The sequence below is a fragment of the Nannobrachium achirus genome (assembly GCF_963921795.1).
Source record: "Nannobrachium achirus genome assembly, chromosome: 6".
Lineage (NCBI taxonomy): Eukaryota > Metazoa > Chordata > Actinopteri > Myctophiformes > Myctophidae > Nannobrachium > Nannobrachium achirus.
Genome location: NC_137815.1, coordinates 54,735,325 through 54,752,727, shown reverse-complemented (window position 1 = coordinate 54,752,727; position 17,403 = coordinate 54,735,325). Strand labels below are relative to the sequence as shown.

Here is a 17,403-nt window from a genome sequence, read left to right as displayed (position 1 = left end):
GTCGTTTGCTACATTTTGGTTTTAATTATTTATATTGCAGAAGATATATAAAAAAAACATATTTCGTTTTTCCAGAAATGGAAAAACTCTCATTCTTTTTTTCTTTTCAAAGAGATTTCGCATAAGTGTTGTGAGCTTGTAGATCGGCTATTTTCAGGCCCAGGGAGAAATCAAATTCCTCTTTTGGGGTTAGAAATTTAACTAAAGCATTAGGCTATTTTGACAATGTGATCATCTTTGTATGACCTACACATTTTAATATGGGGTCTTCTAGTCACTATGAAATTAATGGTGGTATGCAGTAGGCGTATGCACATTTTGACAGATGTATTTATTTCAGCTTAAAGGACAACTCCGCCCTAAATCACTTCTAGGCTCATTTTCCTACTTACATTGATCCAAAATTACTGTCCATGGGGTCTATTAGGCACAAATGCCCCTGTTGTCCAGTTTCCCCAGCAGAACCCAACAGCTCTCATAGCATAGAGTGGAGCCTATAAGCCTATCACTGTTACACTATTTGTTGCGGTCAAAAGTGATACATTTTTTTCATGAATGTGTTACTATTTGTCATTACAAACACATCCATGCCTTGGTTGTCCCACACAAGCCACCAAAATCTCATAAATCATGTTTTGGGGTGAGCATTCGGCACAACTGACAATCAAAGTGACTGCACTGGCCAATCACAGGGCATTTTTTCCGGGACTTGGTAAAACACATGAAAGCATATCATCTGTTTAGCAGAGTGTGATGGCTTTTTTGGGACAACAATGGCATGGATGTGTTTGTAATGACAACTAGTAACACATTCATGAAAAATAAAATTACTTTTGACCACAACAAATAGTGTAAAAGTGATAGGCTTATAGGCTCCACACTATGCCATGAGAGCTGTTGGGTTCTGCTGGGGAAACTGGACAACAGGGGCATTTGTGCCTAATAGACCCCATGGACAGTACTTTTGGATCAATATATGTAGGAAAATGAGCCTAGAAGTGATTTAGGGCGGAGTTGTCCTTAAAGGTTTTAGTCAATTCAATTGTAAAGCCGCTAATGCACAACATGTTTTGAATGAATGATATACATTAAATGTAGCCTAAATGTAAAGGCTGTTGAAGTTTGTTCTACTTCAGGCAGTTTACCTTTATAGTAGACACTGACATTATATATATATATATATATATATATATATATATATATATATATATATATATATATATATATATATATATATGTGGCGGAGAGAGTCGCAGCCCCAGCCTGAAGCCTCAAAACTCTAGTATCTGCTCTCGTTCCATAGGGATATCCCTTTGGAGTGATGGTTAAGATATTGGACTTGGGTACGAAGCCGGGTGGGGAGGTTCGGATCACCTCCGTTACACACACACATATATATATATATATATATATATTTTTTTTTTTTTTTTTTTTTTTATATAGTATTAAACAAAGCAAAGATCAATCAGTTTCTTTTCCACAATATCACATTGAGGAAAACATCAAATACTATTAGTATTTGATTCACATTGTTAATGTGAATAGGCCTTATTTGATGTTGTCTAGGATAGCTCTGTTATCCAACTCTGTTATCAGTTAACTAAACATACTTGTCATGTATGTGTGTGTGTGTGTGTGTGTGTGTGTGTGTGTGTGTGTGTGTGTGTGTGTGTGTGTGTGTGTGTGTGTGTGTGTGTGTGTGTGTGTGTGTGTGTGTGTGTGTGTGTGTGTGTGTGTGTGTGTGTGTGTGTGTGTGTGTGTGTGTGTGTGTGTGTGTGTGTGTGTGTGTGTGTGTGTGTGTGTAGAGAGAGACACACACACGACGTAAGTGACGTCATTACGCTTTGTGACGCTGTGTATACATCACAGCCTGTCAGTGTGGATGTTTATTGTTTGAGGCAGGGGCTGCAAGTAACAGGTAATAACTTGAATTAACTTGACACAATAGTTAGTTTAAACACGAATAGAACATTGCCGCAATAAAGCTAACATTCTGAGCAAAACACTCCTGAACGGGTAAGCCGACTGACTAACTTAATTTAGCTGCTGAAGTAGGCTAGCAAGCTAGCTATGTGTTGTGGCTAGGAAGGCTAACCGGCTACTCTTGTTTGTTGTGCCTTTCACACTTCACATTTTAACCCAACAAGTGTGTTTCTGCGGGTAGTTCAGGTGATTTTGTAATGGATAGCATGGTGCCAAGTTTAACAGTTGTAGGGTAGCATATTACATGAGTCATGAGATGGGATGCATGGCCACTGATGGCTAGCCGACTGGATAGCTATATGCTAAGCTCGTTCATGTTAAGTGACAGAACAAAGAAATGGTCCCTGTCAGGTCTTTCCACTTACTGCTGTTTGGAGTGGTCAGCGGTTTAATTGTTTTTGCTTTCCCTGGTCCATAAAAACAACGTTTAAGCTCTCGTAGTATTGTAACATAACCAATATGGGATATTCAGTATAACAAGTACCCCACCCAAACTGTACTTTCCTGTACACTACAGCCCAGGATAGTACAGTGCAGGCTGCACTCAGTGCACTGTACTATCTACTTTTGTCTTTCTTTTCCTGTATTACATCTCCTTTACTGCTGAAACGGCCATTGATAGATGCATTGCCCCTGCAGTTATGTATCTAAACTGTCTAACTTGCATTAAATAAGTAGCTGGTGTTTGTGGTGAGATTGGTAGCAGGTAAGCACGACTCAAGAAAAGGCTGTGAAATTGAACATTGATTGATTAAATACTTTATTAGAAGCATAGGAAAAAGTATAGGACAGTACAGTTCACTGATTATACAGGGTAAACTAAAAGGATAAAGACTACAAGAAGGTTTTTAGGCTTGTTCCCATAAGGGTCCCTTTGTTTGCGCGTGAACTTTGTCCCTTGAAGCCTTGCTACCCAACACATTGGGAGCACACACAACACACAAGTGTATTATGTAATGCAATCCTGGGAAGAAGTTATGAATTATGAGAAAATAACTGCATGATGGGGGTAAAGAAGTGGAGGTCACTCAGTTGGGCTTCAATGGGTTGATTAAACTGTTTAATGTTGTTGAACCTCGTTTCATTCATGTCAGAAGATTCCCCAGTCTGTTCTCACTTTTATCACAAAAGTGCTGTCCACAAACTTTCTCTGTAACCTCAACACATATTTTTTTGCCTCAAGTCACACACAGTCACCTCGGGGTGAGTGAGCAGTGAGCACACATGCTCTCCATCTGTGTCATCTCTGCCAGGCCAAAGGCATGGGATGGAGAGAGATTATCATTTCACCCCTGTTTGTCTGTCTGTCTCTCCGGGGCTACTCTACTCTACTCACTTGGCTGTTTAGCGCCACAATTCCTCTGCACGCCGCCAGTAGGGGAAGGAAGTATCTCTGCAATGTTTTAATTTGTTTTTTATTTTATTTAACTTTAATTTTATAAATGGAAGTCAATGGAAGCACCCAGCCTGGTGGAGATACAATATGCACTCCACTGAGTGCAACTCTAATGTTTGAATACATTTTAAAGCCCTCTGTGAATACATTTTAAAGCTCTTTGTCAAATATCCTTTCCAGGCAGGATGTTGCGGCTTCGTTGTAAGACCAAAAACGGGAGCCACATAATGCAGGGCCTAACCCACCAGTCCTGCGTTCAGGAGCTGAAGAGAAAGGTGGAGGAGCTCACTGGCATCCCCTGTGATGTGCAGAAAATCATGGTCGGTTACCCTCCTTCCAGCCTTGACCTCAAAAACGGAGATGCCCACCTTAAGGACTACCCCATCAAATCAGGTACGTCTCTGGTCCTGCTAGCAAGATTATTCTCTCGGGACGGGTTGAATTAACCTTACATTTAGGCATTTCACTTAAAGGGGGCCTGTCACCTAAAGGGTTACTGTCACTTTAAGAATCATCTTAAAAAACAAGTTAATATTTTTAGGATGTCATTGTGGGGATGCGCAATTATAAGCCAATCAAATTAATTGTCTGTATAGCCTGACTGTATGTTGTTGGGCAGATTACACTGAGACAGTTTCAGACTTGTTTCAGGATCCACACTGGAGAGAGACCTACTGTATTATACTATTATAATTTCAGGGTGTGACAGTGTGCCTTTAATAATGCTCCTATTCAGAGCATCTACAATAAGTAAGTTAAGTAAAAAATAGAATAAATTATACATTTGATTTCCTATGTCACGTCCATTGAATGTTCTTCACATTTTCCACATTATAGTATGACGTTGAAAAGGGTACATGATTTCCCGTTTTTTTTTTCTTATATCACAAGTAGTAACCAAGCATATATTTTAGCTTAAAATAAATAATTGAGCTTGGTCACTCAAGGCACGAATCACCTTTTTTGTTTATAGGAGATACTCTCATCGTTGAGGAAGAAAAGAACAAACCAAAGCCTCAGGACAATTCTACTGTGACCAAGGTCCCACGACTAGAAGCTTTCCCGGTACTGGCACGCCGCGTTGTTCCCGCTGACAACTCTTGCCTCTTCACCAGTGTCAGCTACGTGGTGGAGGGCGGTGTCTACGACCCGGCATGTGCCCCCGAGATGCGAGGCCTCATTGCCCAGATTGTCTCCAGTGACCTGGCAGCATACTCGGAGGCGGTGCTCGGGAAGACCAACGAGGAGTACTGCTCCTGGATCCAACGCGATGACACGTGGGGCGGTGCCATCGAGGTGTCCATCCTGTCCAAGTTCTACCGTTGCGAGATCTGTGTGGTCGACACGCAGACGGTGCGCGTGGACCGCTTTGGGGAGGACGCTGGCTACCACAAGCGCGTGCTGCTCATCTACGACGGCATCCATTATGACCCCCTGCACAAAGAGACGCCCGGTTCAGATGTCCCACCCCAGACGATCTTCACCACTGTGGACGACGTGATCCTGGCCCAGGCCCTGGAGCTGGCGGATGAGGCGCGGCGCAAGCGGCAGTTCACGGACGTCAACCGCTTTGCACTGCGCTGCATGGTGTGCCAGACAGGCCTGGTGGGACAGAAAGAGGCACGGGAGCATGCCAAGGAAACAGGCCACACCAACTTTGGAGAGGTGTGAACTCTTCTTTTAATTGCCTCTTGTCTTCCCTCACAACTACAACCACCACTGAAGACCACAAGCCTCCCATGTATGGCTACTCTGTCCAGTGTCCACCTCTCTCAGTTGGTCTCTGTCTGTCTGTCTGTCTGTCTGCTTGTGTGCTCCTCTACCTCACATCCAGCGACTTCTAGGGAGAATCTGAGGACACCATGTTCAGCAATCTAACCTGTCCAGTATTACTCCTAATGGCTAACAGTTGTCAACTTAATGAAAGCTACTGCTACTGCCCCAGCCTCATTACACCGTCATTTCAGACTGTTTGGAGAAGTTCTCAGATATGTTGTCCAGACCTGTGTCAAATGATATTTGCAGAAAATGCAACAAGTTGGAATACTACTATGCTAGATAGATGAGGTTTCACCACATACATGCAGAGTGTGCCAGATATATTGTGAAAACTACTAAATTGAGGGTAGCATATTTTAGTCATTTATTTGTGCTTTGCTTTTGGGTACACTTTGTATTGTACTGTGGCAAATCTGACCTTTCTCTTGTCCAACTAGTTCCATTGTTTTTTGCTACTACTTGTTTGATTCAGGTCTGTTGTTGTCTTAAGCTCAACTCACCAAGGTTGAGTACTACATTTTGTCATTCATGTAGCATGTATTTATTATCCTTGTCAACAATATGTTCTTCTTACCAGAAGCAAAGCTAATTGCTTTTGGTACTACTGAGCACAATTGAGCTACTTGGGTTTATTTTAAATTTTTTGGCATTTGGTTTTCATTTGCATTGTGGTTTGATATGTAGGCTAGTATAATAATCTGCAAGCTGCAAATTATTTAAGATTCTTTTGTGATATATTACTTTTTCCTCAATTTTTGTTATGGTATCATGGCATACCAAGAACATCCCTACTTAACAGTCTCAAGAAAAACTTACAAGAATAATGGTGCTGTACTCAACACATTTAAATAGTTAGGTCAATAGTTTTTTCACAGTATGAATTTCAGAAGTGTGATTTTAAAGCTGGAGTGTGAGATTGTCTTATGCAGCAATTATGTTTTTGTTCTGTTTTTATATTGCATCATGATGAAGATAAAAAGGTATAATCTGTGTTTTATCAATTTCATTTCTATGTCAGTTTTTTGATAAGAGAAAGTTTGTGCTAAAAGAAGGTTCGCTGTGCCAACACAGATGAAAAAGATCATTATTTCATAATGAACACATTAAAATAAGAACAGTTCACATTCGAAATTTCAATATGGAAAAGTTCACACTAGCCTTCCTTACGTTTGTGCAAACTACATACAGTATCGAGTCAACACACTTTCACACTATTGCATGTGTGCACAGATGTACGAAAAGACAATTGCATAAACACCCAAACACTTAGACACAACAACAGTGTTCACCCACACTTTTCCCCTTTTTTTCCTTTTCTGTGTAGAAAGCTCAATAGAATGAGTGGAGTGGGAGCTGTTATTGTATTCACAGATACTGTCTACACTATGTGCTTAGACTTTAAACCTTTTCTCTTCTCCAAACCGCTTTTCCTATATAAGTACGTACTAACTCCAAAAGTGTTTCTAAGAGAACTGTGATCAAAGGGTAAAGCGCTTAAACTTGGCTGCATGGGGAAAATAGCCTACAAGCAATGCATTGTGAGGTTTCAGGTGGAGTTTAAATTGAGCATCAATTTGTTTTATAATGGCTCATCAAGAGAAAGAAACTGCCACTCTGTTGTTGTACTGCACAATGCTTCCCATGATGTCCTCATATATTTCACTGAATTCAGGTGTCATCTCATTGCTTATTTCTTTTGATATATACACTGTCTCTAGGAAAAGAGCATGCACTTATGTCAGACTTGAGCTCGAAGGTGCCAGGAAACCATGTGGATCAGTGTGCAATTTGTACAAGCTGTTACGGTCAATACTATCCTCTTTTGCTTCCCACTTAAACCGTATGGTCTAATCTTTGTTGTATGTCAAAAAGTGGAAATGGCAGCCCTGTTAGCGCACAACACATTATGTGTTGTGATCTTGTAGATGTGCCATTTTTGCAGAATGTTGACCCATTTTCATGAATTTTAGCCTGTTTTTGCTGAATGTTTCGCTGATTGTGACATGCAGACGAGGGATGCTAGGGTTCTTGTGGTTAAACACAGGAGGGTAGGCACTCATCACAGGATCTTGCACAGAGAGGTCCAGATCGATCCATCTTACACACATTGGTACTTGGTTTTCAAAACCTCCGCCCCTGATTTCTCACATGCCCCTCTTCTAGCGCCACCATGAGGTTGCTGACCTGACGGTCGCTTCTATCCCGATTAGGGAGTCTTACTGGTCTATAGAAAGTTGTATTTAGTTTGATGGCGAAGGAGGTGATCAGAGCCTTCCAAGTTCACAGAAAAGGTGTGTGAGGAACTGAGTTAAATACATTTCCATGAATTTCTTTGATATTTTAAACTAATTGCTGTCATTTTTTTTTTTTTTTTTTTTACTGATTAATAAGCCTATATAAAAGTGAAACTATAGATAGTGGCTTCTTAAAGGGGAAGACCACCCATTTTCAATATTGAACTATGTGATTAATATACCTTAGAGGAGTTGTGTGGAAATAGAAAAAAAGTTCCCCCCCTTCTGTGTTGCCTAGAACTGGAGGATTGATTTTGGGGTTTGTATTGTAAACAAGACCAGGTCAACCTGGTTGTGCCAGACCCCCTGTCTGTCATCATCATTTATGACATCATGCCTTTTGTAGGCATGTCATCATCATGTCATCATCATATATACCCTTTATATAGAAAACCCGGACAGACCGACATTTGCTTATGTAGGCCTACCCATTTCATGGGTCTGGCAATTACAATGTGTGATGTCATCAAGTTGTAATTTACAATACAAACCCCAAAATCAATCCTCCAGTTCTAGGCAACACAGAAGGGGGGGGAACTTTTTTTCTATTTCCACACAACTCCTCTAAGGTATATTAATGACATAGTTCAATATTGAAAATGGGTGGTCTTCCCCTTTAAGCCCATTGTGGTATACAGAATCCAATACGAGACTGTTGGCATGGCTCCTGTGGGTGGCGTGGCTGTCTGTCACACAAAATATTTCCCACATTCTCATGAATTTTCATGGACACTTAACAATGAATGTTGCACACAAAGCACTACACTTACACTACAGGATAACTGGATTTACTTGATTCCCTACCCCCATGTGTCACAATAAAAAATATGTAATTAAAGGTCTTGTCTTTGCAGTTTGTTCAACTATTTACAAGGTACTGTTTTTTTCTTTTATTTATTTCATAGTAATATATACATTTTCCAGTATTGTCTCATTTGTTGTCCGCCAAAGTATCTAATGCAATTCTCTGTAGGATTTAAGACTTCAGTATGTTATTTTAAGAATGGCATTAGGCTTATCTATAACTATAATGCATTAGGGCTTCCTTCAATGTCTTAAGAATGAGCTTCTTTGATTGGCTGAAGGATTAACGCCAAAGTCCTTTGCAGGTGAGCAATGGTAGTATTCTACCGTCCATAGCCCAGAGGGACGGTCTGTCGGTCAGCATTGCCATTGGGTAATTTGTTGCCAGGCAACTGCTGATGCTAGATTTTGGCTAGGAGTGAGTTAGTTCAACACGTACAAATGTCCACTGTTGAATACTATAATGTTGGCTGAATTTAGAATACATCGCATGTGTAGCGCGTAGCTTAGACATACTAAAAGTTATATAGCAAAGTAATGTTAGTAGGGGAGAGCGGGGTAAACTGAGACACTTTTTACATTTTCTCCCCTAGAGGCGAACTAAAAGATATATCAGTAAAAATATACACATTTCCCAGTAATTTGGGATGTTTCCTAACAATGGAAGTTATCAGAACATATTCAAGACAAAAGGCAGAGAAAATATGATTGTTTTAAAAAAAGTGGTCTTGTGTCTCAGTTTACCCCAGGACCGGGGTAAACTGAGACAGACCAGAGAAATCAACGGGGTAAAGTGATCCACTCACTTTTTTCACTTTAAAACTACCATAAAAACACAAAAACCCGGTTAACCGGGTTAAATATGCGCAATACAAAAATGTACATAGCAGACATTCTTTTAATAGGCTTTGTCCTGTCATTTCCACCCATGTGTCAAATAATGTGACACATGGGCAGAAGGAAAAAACTAAAAACCCTATAAAAAATGTATAGAAGGGTTTACCAAACTTTCCTCAGTTGATCCTTATGTAATTCTTCCTGTAGAATCTATTTCTGCAAAGTATATTGTTGTATTGTGCATAACTAATGAAATAATTCGCATATTTAGTCAAATATGCTAATTATCTCATTAATTATGCACAATACAAAGAAATATATATCAAAAATGGATTCTACAGGGGAAAATACATAAGAATCAATTGAGACTAGTTTGGTACACCCTTTAATTAGGTTTTTACAGCTTTCTCCCTGTCTTTCATGTTAAGGATAGTCTCACTTTACCCCGAAGCAATTGTCTCACTTTACCCCACAGCCACATTTTGGGAAAAGGGATATTTTTATCAATTCAGGGTAATCTTCAGCTAGCATCTATCACATGGATTTATAAGTTGGTAGTTCATCAACATGTATGATATAAAATGTTCTCCCTGCATCAATTTGCTTTGACACAACAGCTGATTATGTTGACAGCAAGAAAATTTACTTTTACATGCAAAAAACACATTTTTGTGAAAAAAGCATGTTTTCTACAGCACTATCAGGTCTCTCTTTTCATGACAAGTGGGAAATTCAAGGGGCTTGAAAATATAATGGTCACATGGCCACAAATGTGTTCCATTGCCAAGATAAATGGAGCGTCTCAGTTTACCCGGTGTCTCAGTTTACCCCGCTCTCCCCTAGTCTGTGTGGACGTATGAATGTGATTAGGAACGGGACAAAACCTTTAGTTACTAGTTACTTTGTAGATTGATTATTATTACAAAACATAGCCCACATTAAACACTTCAACCCTATATTCATTTTGCCATTTGAAAATAGCCGATCTACAAGCTCTAGATTGGCTATTTTCAAGAGATTTGTTGCTTGAGCACTTGAAATAGGACATTCTGCATAATGAGTACTTTTACTTTTGGTAATTTAAGTTAATTTAGATTTTTTTTTTTTTTTGACACACCCAGGGTAATTTTTACATTGCAGTATTGATACTTTTACTTGACTAAAAAATAACTTTATCCACCACTGCCACACCACTGCCTAGGTGCCCACTGCCCAGTTTTCCCTAGTGCCCAGAACCTGTTTTGATGGTTTTGATGCCCACCTTTCCTGTTACCTCCCTGCGAAACCAACCAGCCAATCGCAGGGAACCCATCCCTTCCGGGCTATGGGATGTACACTCAACCGCTTAAACCGTGTCGACACAGCGCTTTAAATTCAGACCGGAGCCCAATGTGTTTGAAATGGGATCATAGAAACGGACCATTACGACTTCACAGAATCACAGGTATGTTCTAATACTTGTGATTAAGTTAAGATTGGTTTATTATTATTATGTAGATATTATAAGTGTAAAAGTAGATGTAAAAAGTTGCTATCGACATTTAATCTGTTTAGGGGAAGCCATAAAAGTAGACTAGATATTATCATAGAGTATGTATAAAATATTATGGTATTTTATGTAGACAGCCATACAGATCTCAAGATCGAGTGTCTTGGAAGATAAAAGCTCAAAACAGCAGGCAGACATGATCATTCATTAACATGAGTGACAATATGGACTAATGTGGAAGAACAGTGAAATGAAACACATTAAGCTTTTAATCCTGATTTCTGCTTAAAGTATTAAAGTAATGACAAGCGCACCTTTTGTTGCACAATCCAACCTGTTTTATGTTCAGCAGAGAAATAATAAAAAAAGAAGAAGTAATAATAGACTACTGGATAGTAGCCTAAACATAAAGAAACAAGAAACAAAATACAGCCTATAAAAAAGAGAAAGTTGTAGAATGGCAGGTAGGCTCGAGGAAGGTATACCGTTATCTGCAAATGCAATGTCAAGACATAGGCTAAAAACATACTATACATAAAATGTATTTCACATCTATGCACATTGTGCAAGTAACATTTTGAGTAGCCCTGAATACAGGACGGTCATGACCGTCCTGTATTCAGGGCTACATTTTGAGTAGCTGCTCAGGATTATTAGCCTACAGTTTTTTATGTATTTATTTGTTTATTTAATTGACCTCATCCTCCTTCATGCCATTTTACTTGGGAGTTTGTCACTGTGTTGATAGATACCTCTATTCTCTAGCCCACCTGTCTGCCAGGTTATCAGATTGGGCTGCTGAGATGGTCAACTGTATGAGTAGATTGAATAGAGAAAAACAATCATTATAATATTAACTTTGTTGATAGTCAGAAGAAACTTAGTTTATCTGAGCTTTATTATTCATATAAAATGACTGACTCATTCTCTTTGAGTCAGGTGTTCCAGTTCCACCATAGTTAATCAACAACTAGCCTACATTCTGTGATGTCTGACATGTCAGAGGCTATTGGAAGCGGTCGCCGGTCACGTTCTATACCATAAAACCATGCATCATAACAGAGAATAATATAGATAACATTATATAGGCTAGACTAAACAGACAGACTCCTCTGTCTAGTGGTGGAAAAAGCACTCACATTCTTAAAAAGTAAAAGCATCAATACTGCAATGTAGACATACTCTGTTACAGGTACATGTCCGGAATAAAAAATGTACTTGAGTAAAAGTACAAAAGTATTGGTGTAACATGTAAAAGGAGTTCTCATAATGTATACAAATCATTTGAAAATAGCAGATCTACAAGCTCACAATGCATTACATCGCGACCTGTGAGATTATAGATCAGCAATTTTCAAATGGCCAAAATATATAGAGTCAAGTGGTTACTATTTGTTTTGTAATAATAATCAAAATCTACAAAGTAAAGGGCCATTCACACTGAGCACTATAACTATAACTATACAAAATATAGTTTCACACCAACTATAAAAAAGAATACAATGGTGAAGGATATAGTTATAGTTATTGTGCACAGTGGGAATGGTGCTTAACTAGTAATTAAAGTTTTTAAATAATTGTAGTGGAGTAAAAGCACAATATTTGCCTCTGAGATGTAGTGGAGTAGAAAAATAGAAAAGTAGAATAGAAAATTGGAAATACTCCAGTAAAGTAAAAGTAGCCTACTTCAGATTTTGTACAGAGTTACTTTATACCACTGCCTCAGTCTATCAGACAATTATGTGTGTAACTTCAGGTGTAGGAGCAGCATACAGTATAGGGAGTAGGCCTTCTCAACAGATGTCTCTAGGCCACTGCAGCTGCTCCTCAATTTGCATGAGATCAGTGTAGATTGTCTCAGGTTAGAGAACTGCAAACCTTATCATGAACTTTACTCTATTCAAATTCACATCTGAAATCATTCTCATGCATGAGGGATGGCTGTCAAGTCGACTTTTACATATTTACCCGCCTGGGGACAGTGGCTTTTACTGCAGGTGTGTGTGTGTGTGTGTATGTGTGTGTGTGTGTGTGCGCGTGTGCGTGCGTGCGTGCGTGCGTGCGTGCGTGCGTGCGCGTGTGTGTGGATTGACCAAGCATCAACAATGAACAACAGTGCTATTGTGTCTTCCATGACCTACTTCAGAACCCCTCTCAGGTGTTGTCTCCTTCCCAAAAGTGCAATTCTTTTCACTGGGCACGGGGATTTCTTTATGCCGCATTCCCAACTCTTATTTCTGCATTTCCAGAAACGACTGGCCCATCCCTCCAGGCCTCTGAGCTCATAAAGACATTTTGCATTTGTTTGCACTTCTAGTCATAAAGTAATTGTCAACCTGATACACACAATAAAGTGCACGGCGTTGTGTTCGGAGTGTTCTCACGGTTAAATGAACATTCTGGACTTTGTGCAGGCGGTTCTTTTGTTGTCATTATGCATATGTGTTGTGTTGTTATCTGAAGCACCATACAGTACTGTGAGTGCAGGTACAGTGTTTATTTTGATATTTTAACTTCATGTCCATCATGGGTCCTCCTGGTGATAGGAGATGATGTAAGACAGCGATTCTCAACCTATGGGCTGTGACCCATGCACTGATGGGCTGTGAGGATAAGTGTGCCCCCGCAAAACACCAAGATTTGAATGATGATATTTAATTAACATGAATGCAAAATGAGTTTTCATTGTGATGTCAATAAATAGGAACTTAAACTATGTTAGTTCCATTTATCCAAGCCAGAATTGAATGATTGATAGAATATTTTATTAAAAGTTTGCATAGGAAGAGGTAATGGACAGTACCGTTCACTGATACAAGGTCAACTTTTAGGCTTGTTTAAATTGGGGTCCCCTTTGTACTCAATTCATACAACATGAAATGACAGAAATAAAACACAGTACTATGCAGAAAATATCATCGTAAGACAGTCGGAAAACACAATCAAAAAATAAATGGTATTTACAGTAAATAAATGGTGTTTACGGTAGGTAAATGGTATTTACAGTAGATAAATGGTATTTACTGTAAAATAAATTGTAATTACAGTAAACACATAAATGACAATATGGACTACGTTGATTGTCGATTGATTGATTGATCATTAAAATAAACATGCTCTGAAAACGCATTCAAGTGAGCCCTGATCCAGAAAAGGTTGAGAACCACTGATGTAAGGCACCAAAGGTTTCAACTGTTACAGTAAGACAGCAGGGTTCAATTGGATATCATGTAGCCTTAGGTAGATCATCTGTGCTGTCCGTCTCCACACATGTGGAAACTGATCCCAGGGAAGGAGCTTAGGAGGGGCATGAGCAGTAATCTGAGAGTCACATGTAGTATGAGGGACCAGTTAGATATCTCTCTGAAATACTGTGGGTAGCCTGCCACCATAGCCTGTCAGCACCAGGCAGTAAAATCCACAGTGTTAAATTACGAGTTCATTTGGTTCCATTGTACTGGGAGTGCAATGCAAAAAGGCTATTGCTTGCATGATACATTTGTATGCCAAATATAAAATAGAGCTTAAGTGGTTCCGCAGATTAATCAATTAAATCTTTCATGTTCATATATTTCAAACATAAAGAAAGGTATCCCCCAAAACCTGCTTCTCAATTGTAAGATAAATCCAAAAAGTCGAAGAAGAAAATTGATGGTTGTAACTCTAATTTGTACATCCTCAGTTAAATGAACATGCTTCTTATTTTTTACAGAAGAGCGTCAGAAGACTTGTTCCACTCTCCTTGGCTCCGCTGGGAAACTTTCCTAACATGCCTAAAAGTGACACGTGGCCAGGTGGCACTGGCTTGGAGATGATGACGGGCATGGACAGTGCGGGCAGCTGTGACAGTGTTGTCAGCGTGAATTCAGGATTCGTAAGTAGCTCTAAAATCACCACACATCCAATAGAAAACAACAGCAGACATCAAGAAAACACAACATATTTCCATATTTCAACATTTAGGGCATTTGTCTTAAGTACCAGCTCTTATGACTTAACTTAAAGGCCTGTCCATACTGTCTCCGACCACCAAACATTTGACGAAAAATTACGGCACTCGCATCACCTGAAAAGCATTACCCCGAATTAGAGTTTGGAAAGCTGCACGTCGGAAAGTCAGAACTCTCCAACGAAAGGTTTGGTGGTCGGAGACAGTATGGACAGGCCTTTAAGTTAAGGCATAAGAGCTGGTACTTAAAACAATCAAAATACAGCCCTTAATGTTTTTTTGTTGTTGTTGTAAGTTAACGCCCAATGTTGTCGTACAAGAGGGTCACACAAAACTAGCGTGAAAAAAAGCTAATCTACAAGCTCACATATTGAGTATAGAGGGTTGAAATGGTTAACAGTGTGTTAAAGTGTCCATGTGCTATATTGAGTGTCAGGTACAATGGAACACACTGTGAATCATTTTGTAATAGTAAGTGGTATTTTTTGAAGATGCCACATATGTCATTTTAGAATGAAACAAATGTTTATCACATGCAATATGGAAAAATGTGTTGCAGAGTGACGATAGCCTGGACCACCTGTCCGCTGAAGAGAAGGCATGCCTCATGTTTTTGGAGGAGACCATAGAGTCTTTGGATACTGAGGAAGATAGCGGAATGTCCAATGACGAGCCTGACCAACTGCCTGCCCATGGCAGCCTGGCCACCAAAATGGCTAACCTCTCAGCCTCAATGGAGAACGACAAGCTCAACAGTGAGTAGTTCAACTCTAGCTTAGGACTCCAGAGATGGCTCTAGTCATTCAACCAGCTATATACTGTATAATGTATCTATTAACACATACAGTGTGTGTGTGTGTGTGTGTGTGTGTGTGTGTGTGTGTGTGTGTGTGTGTGTGTGTGTGTGTGTGTGTGTGTGTGTGTGTGTGTGTGTGTGTGTGTGCGCGCGTGCGTGCGTGTGTGCAGGTCCATCAAAATCTCCCAAGGTGACTTCTAAACACCACATCCCCAAGCAGAGTTACCTGGTGCCGACACCTATTGTAGCAGCTAACAGCTCTCAGTGTTTCCTACCGAAGCCTAAACCAAGCCTCCCTCCAGACAAAAAGAACGTCCACACAACGCCACAGGCTGCTACTTCAAACGAAAAACCTGGCCCTCAGCACGACAGACAACACAATGCTCCCCGTGTTGTACCAACAGAAGTCAACGTTGTGGTGATACCACCTCCCAACAAACCCAAGGAACATGCAGGTCGGACACCCGAAGGTCCGTCACCAAGAGGGCCTCTTTCCTATGAGGCCCTTGTTCATCTACGGAGGAGCGCCTCTGAGAAGAAGTCCCCCTTATGTCCCACGCTAGACCATACTATAGAGTCAGACAAACCTCCCGTCTTAAGGGTGGCCAGGTATCCAAACAACGGTGACCTCCACAGGTCCCCTTCAGGGGCAGCACAAGAGTCCCACAGGCCCAAAACCAGACCTCCAGCTGTGGCCCCCAAACCCAAAAGGATTCCTGCCCATGTAGTCATTAAGACACAAACTGAAACAGCCGTCCCAAACCCAGACTCTTCACATAATGGTGGACACAATCCAGATCCTCAGAGGGTGAGACTAGAGGCCTTGCAGAAGCTTGGGCTCCTGCAAGACAGAGAATCACAAAATGAGGACATCACCCCACGGCCCCCATCGAAAACCCCCTCTTGGGACCTGAATTCTTATAGATTTATCAGAGATCCAATCTATGCTAACCCGTCGAGAAGCCCTTCTTTTTCTTACTCTCAAACACCAACAGAGCCCAGGGCCAGGCCGGTGCAGACCAGTGCCAGTTTCCACCACTACTCCAGGGTGGAGCCACGGTCTGTGTCCCCTTCGCGGCCCATCCGGCCCAGTGGGGGAAAGGTTCCCACTCGGGAGCGCTCAGGGGTAAGAAACCAGGTACCTTTTCACCCAAACCCACAACTACACTCGGCTACCATGGGTAGCCAGCAAAGTAGTAAGCACTGTCCTATAGGAGTGCTTCCCGAGGAACCAGAGCAGGCAACAACTTCCACGGTGTCCCAGACTGTGCCCCTCAAGCCCTCAACAGCCCAGGGGTACAGTGTGAAGATGGTGTCAGGCATGGGGGCTGACCGCAGAGAAGCGTTGAGAAAACTGGGGCTACTCAAAGAATGAAGCACTCTTAAGGATGTATCTTTACCGGCTTTGTTTGTGTAGAGACGAGGAGTTCCATCATTAAACCATTCAGTGAGAGGTTGGACTTGGCACTTTTGGTGCTGTCCTGCAAAGAAGACTCATTTTATGTTCATCTTAATCATTGTGGGCTCGCCTGAAAGGCGAGAACACTATGTTATCTTCATTATTTATAGATTGAGTTCCGTCGCGTGAGTTCCGTCGCAGACAATACAAAGGCACGGCCCTTAGCCAATGACGTGCAATTGAGGTGTGGAAAATCTGGGAGTGGTGTTAGCTGGAGTATTGGTTGAGCTTCACATGACAGTTAGCACGCTGTAGAATATAGTCACGAGCGAGCCCACACTGTTTCAGAGGAACAGAATCTCTAGTTATCACTGTCTTTGTATGTAACTGAGAATGGGCTTAAACACCTCAACATCCATAAACACAGTAGGCGTGTGCAGGAGAGACAGAGCACAACACAATCATTGGTTGTTCAGGAAGAAGCTGCCTATGAATGAACATACGAAAAGAACAAAACACCTAGCATATACATCAGAAAAACGATGTTGGAAGGTGATATTTCTTTTGATTGAGGGAAAAGAAAAAGATCCCATATAAGTAGCAAATGGTGATGTTGACACACTGACATTCCATTTTATTAATGATGAACATGCTCTGTGATTCATTCTTTTCTGTAC

The 17,403-nt window shown here is 40.7% G+C and overlaps 1 protein-coding gene across 2 annotated transcripts; it reads left to right on the top strand.

The window, feature by feature from the left end:
- Positions 1–1,857: 1,857 nt before the first annotated feature.
- Positions 1,858–5,761, top strand: yod1 (YOD1 deubiquitinase). Of its 2 annotated transcripts, none has more exons than XM_080727550.1 (3): positions 1,858–1,918; positions 3,167–3,772; positions 4,353–5,761. In XM_080727550.1, the coding sequence occupies exons 2-3, from the start codon at positions 3,565–3,567 to the stop codon at positions 5,048–5,050; spliced, it is 906 nt and encodes a 301-aa protein (XP_080583676.1). In that variant the 5' UTR covers positions 1,858–1,918; positions 3,167–3,564; the 3' UTR covers positions 5,051–5,761. The 2 variants fall into 2 exon arrangements, with proteins under 2 accessions (XP_080583676.1, XP_080583677.1); XM_080727551.1 differs by having other exon boundaries at positions 1,873–1,918; positions 3,560–3,772.
- The last annotated feature ends 11,642 nt before the right edge of the window (positions 5,762–17,403 follow it).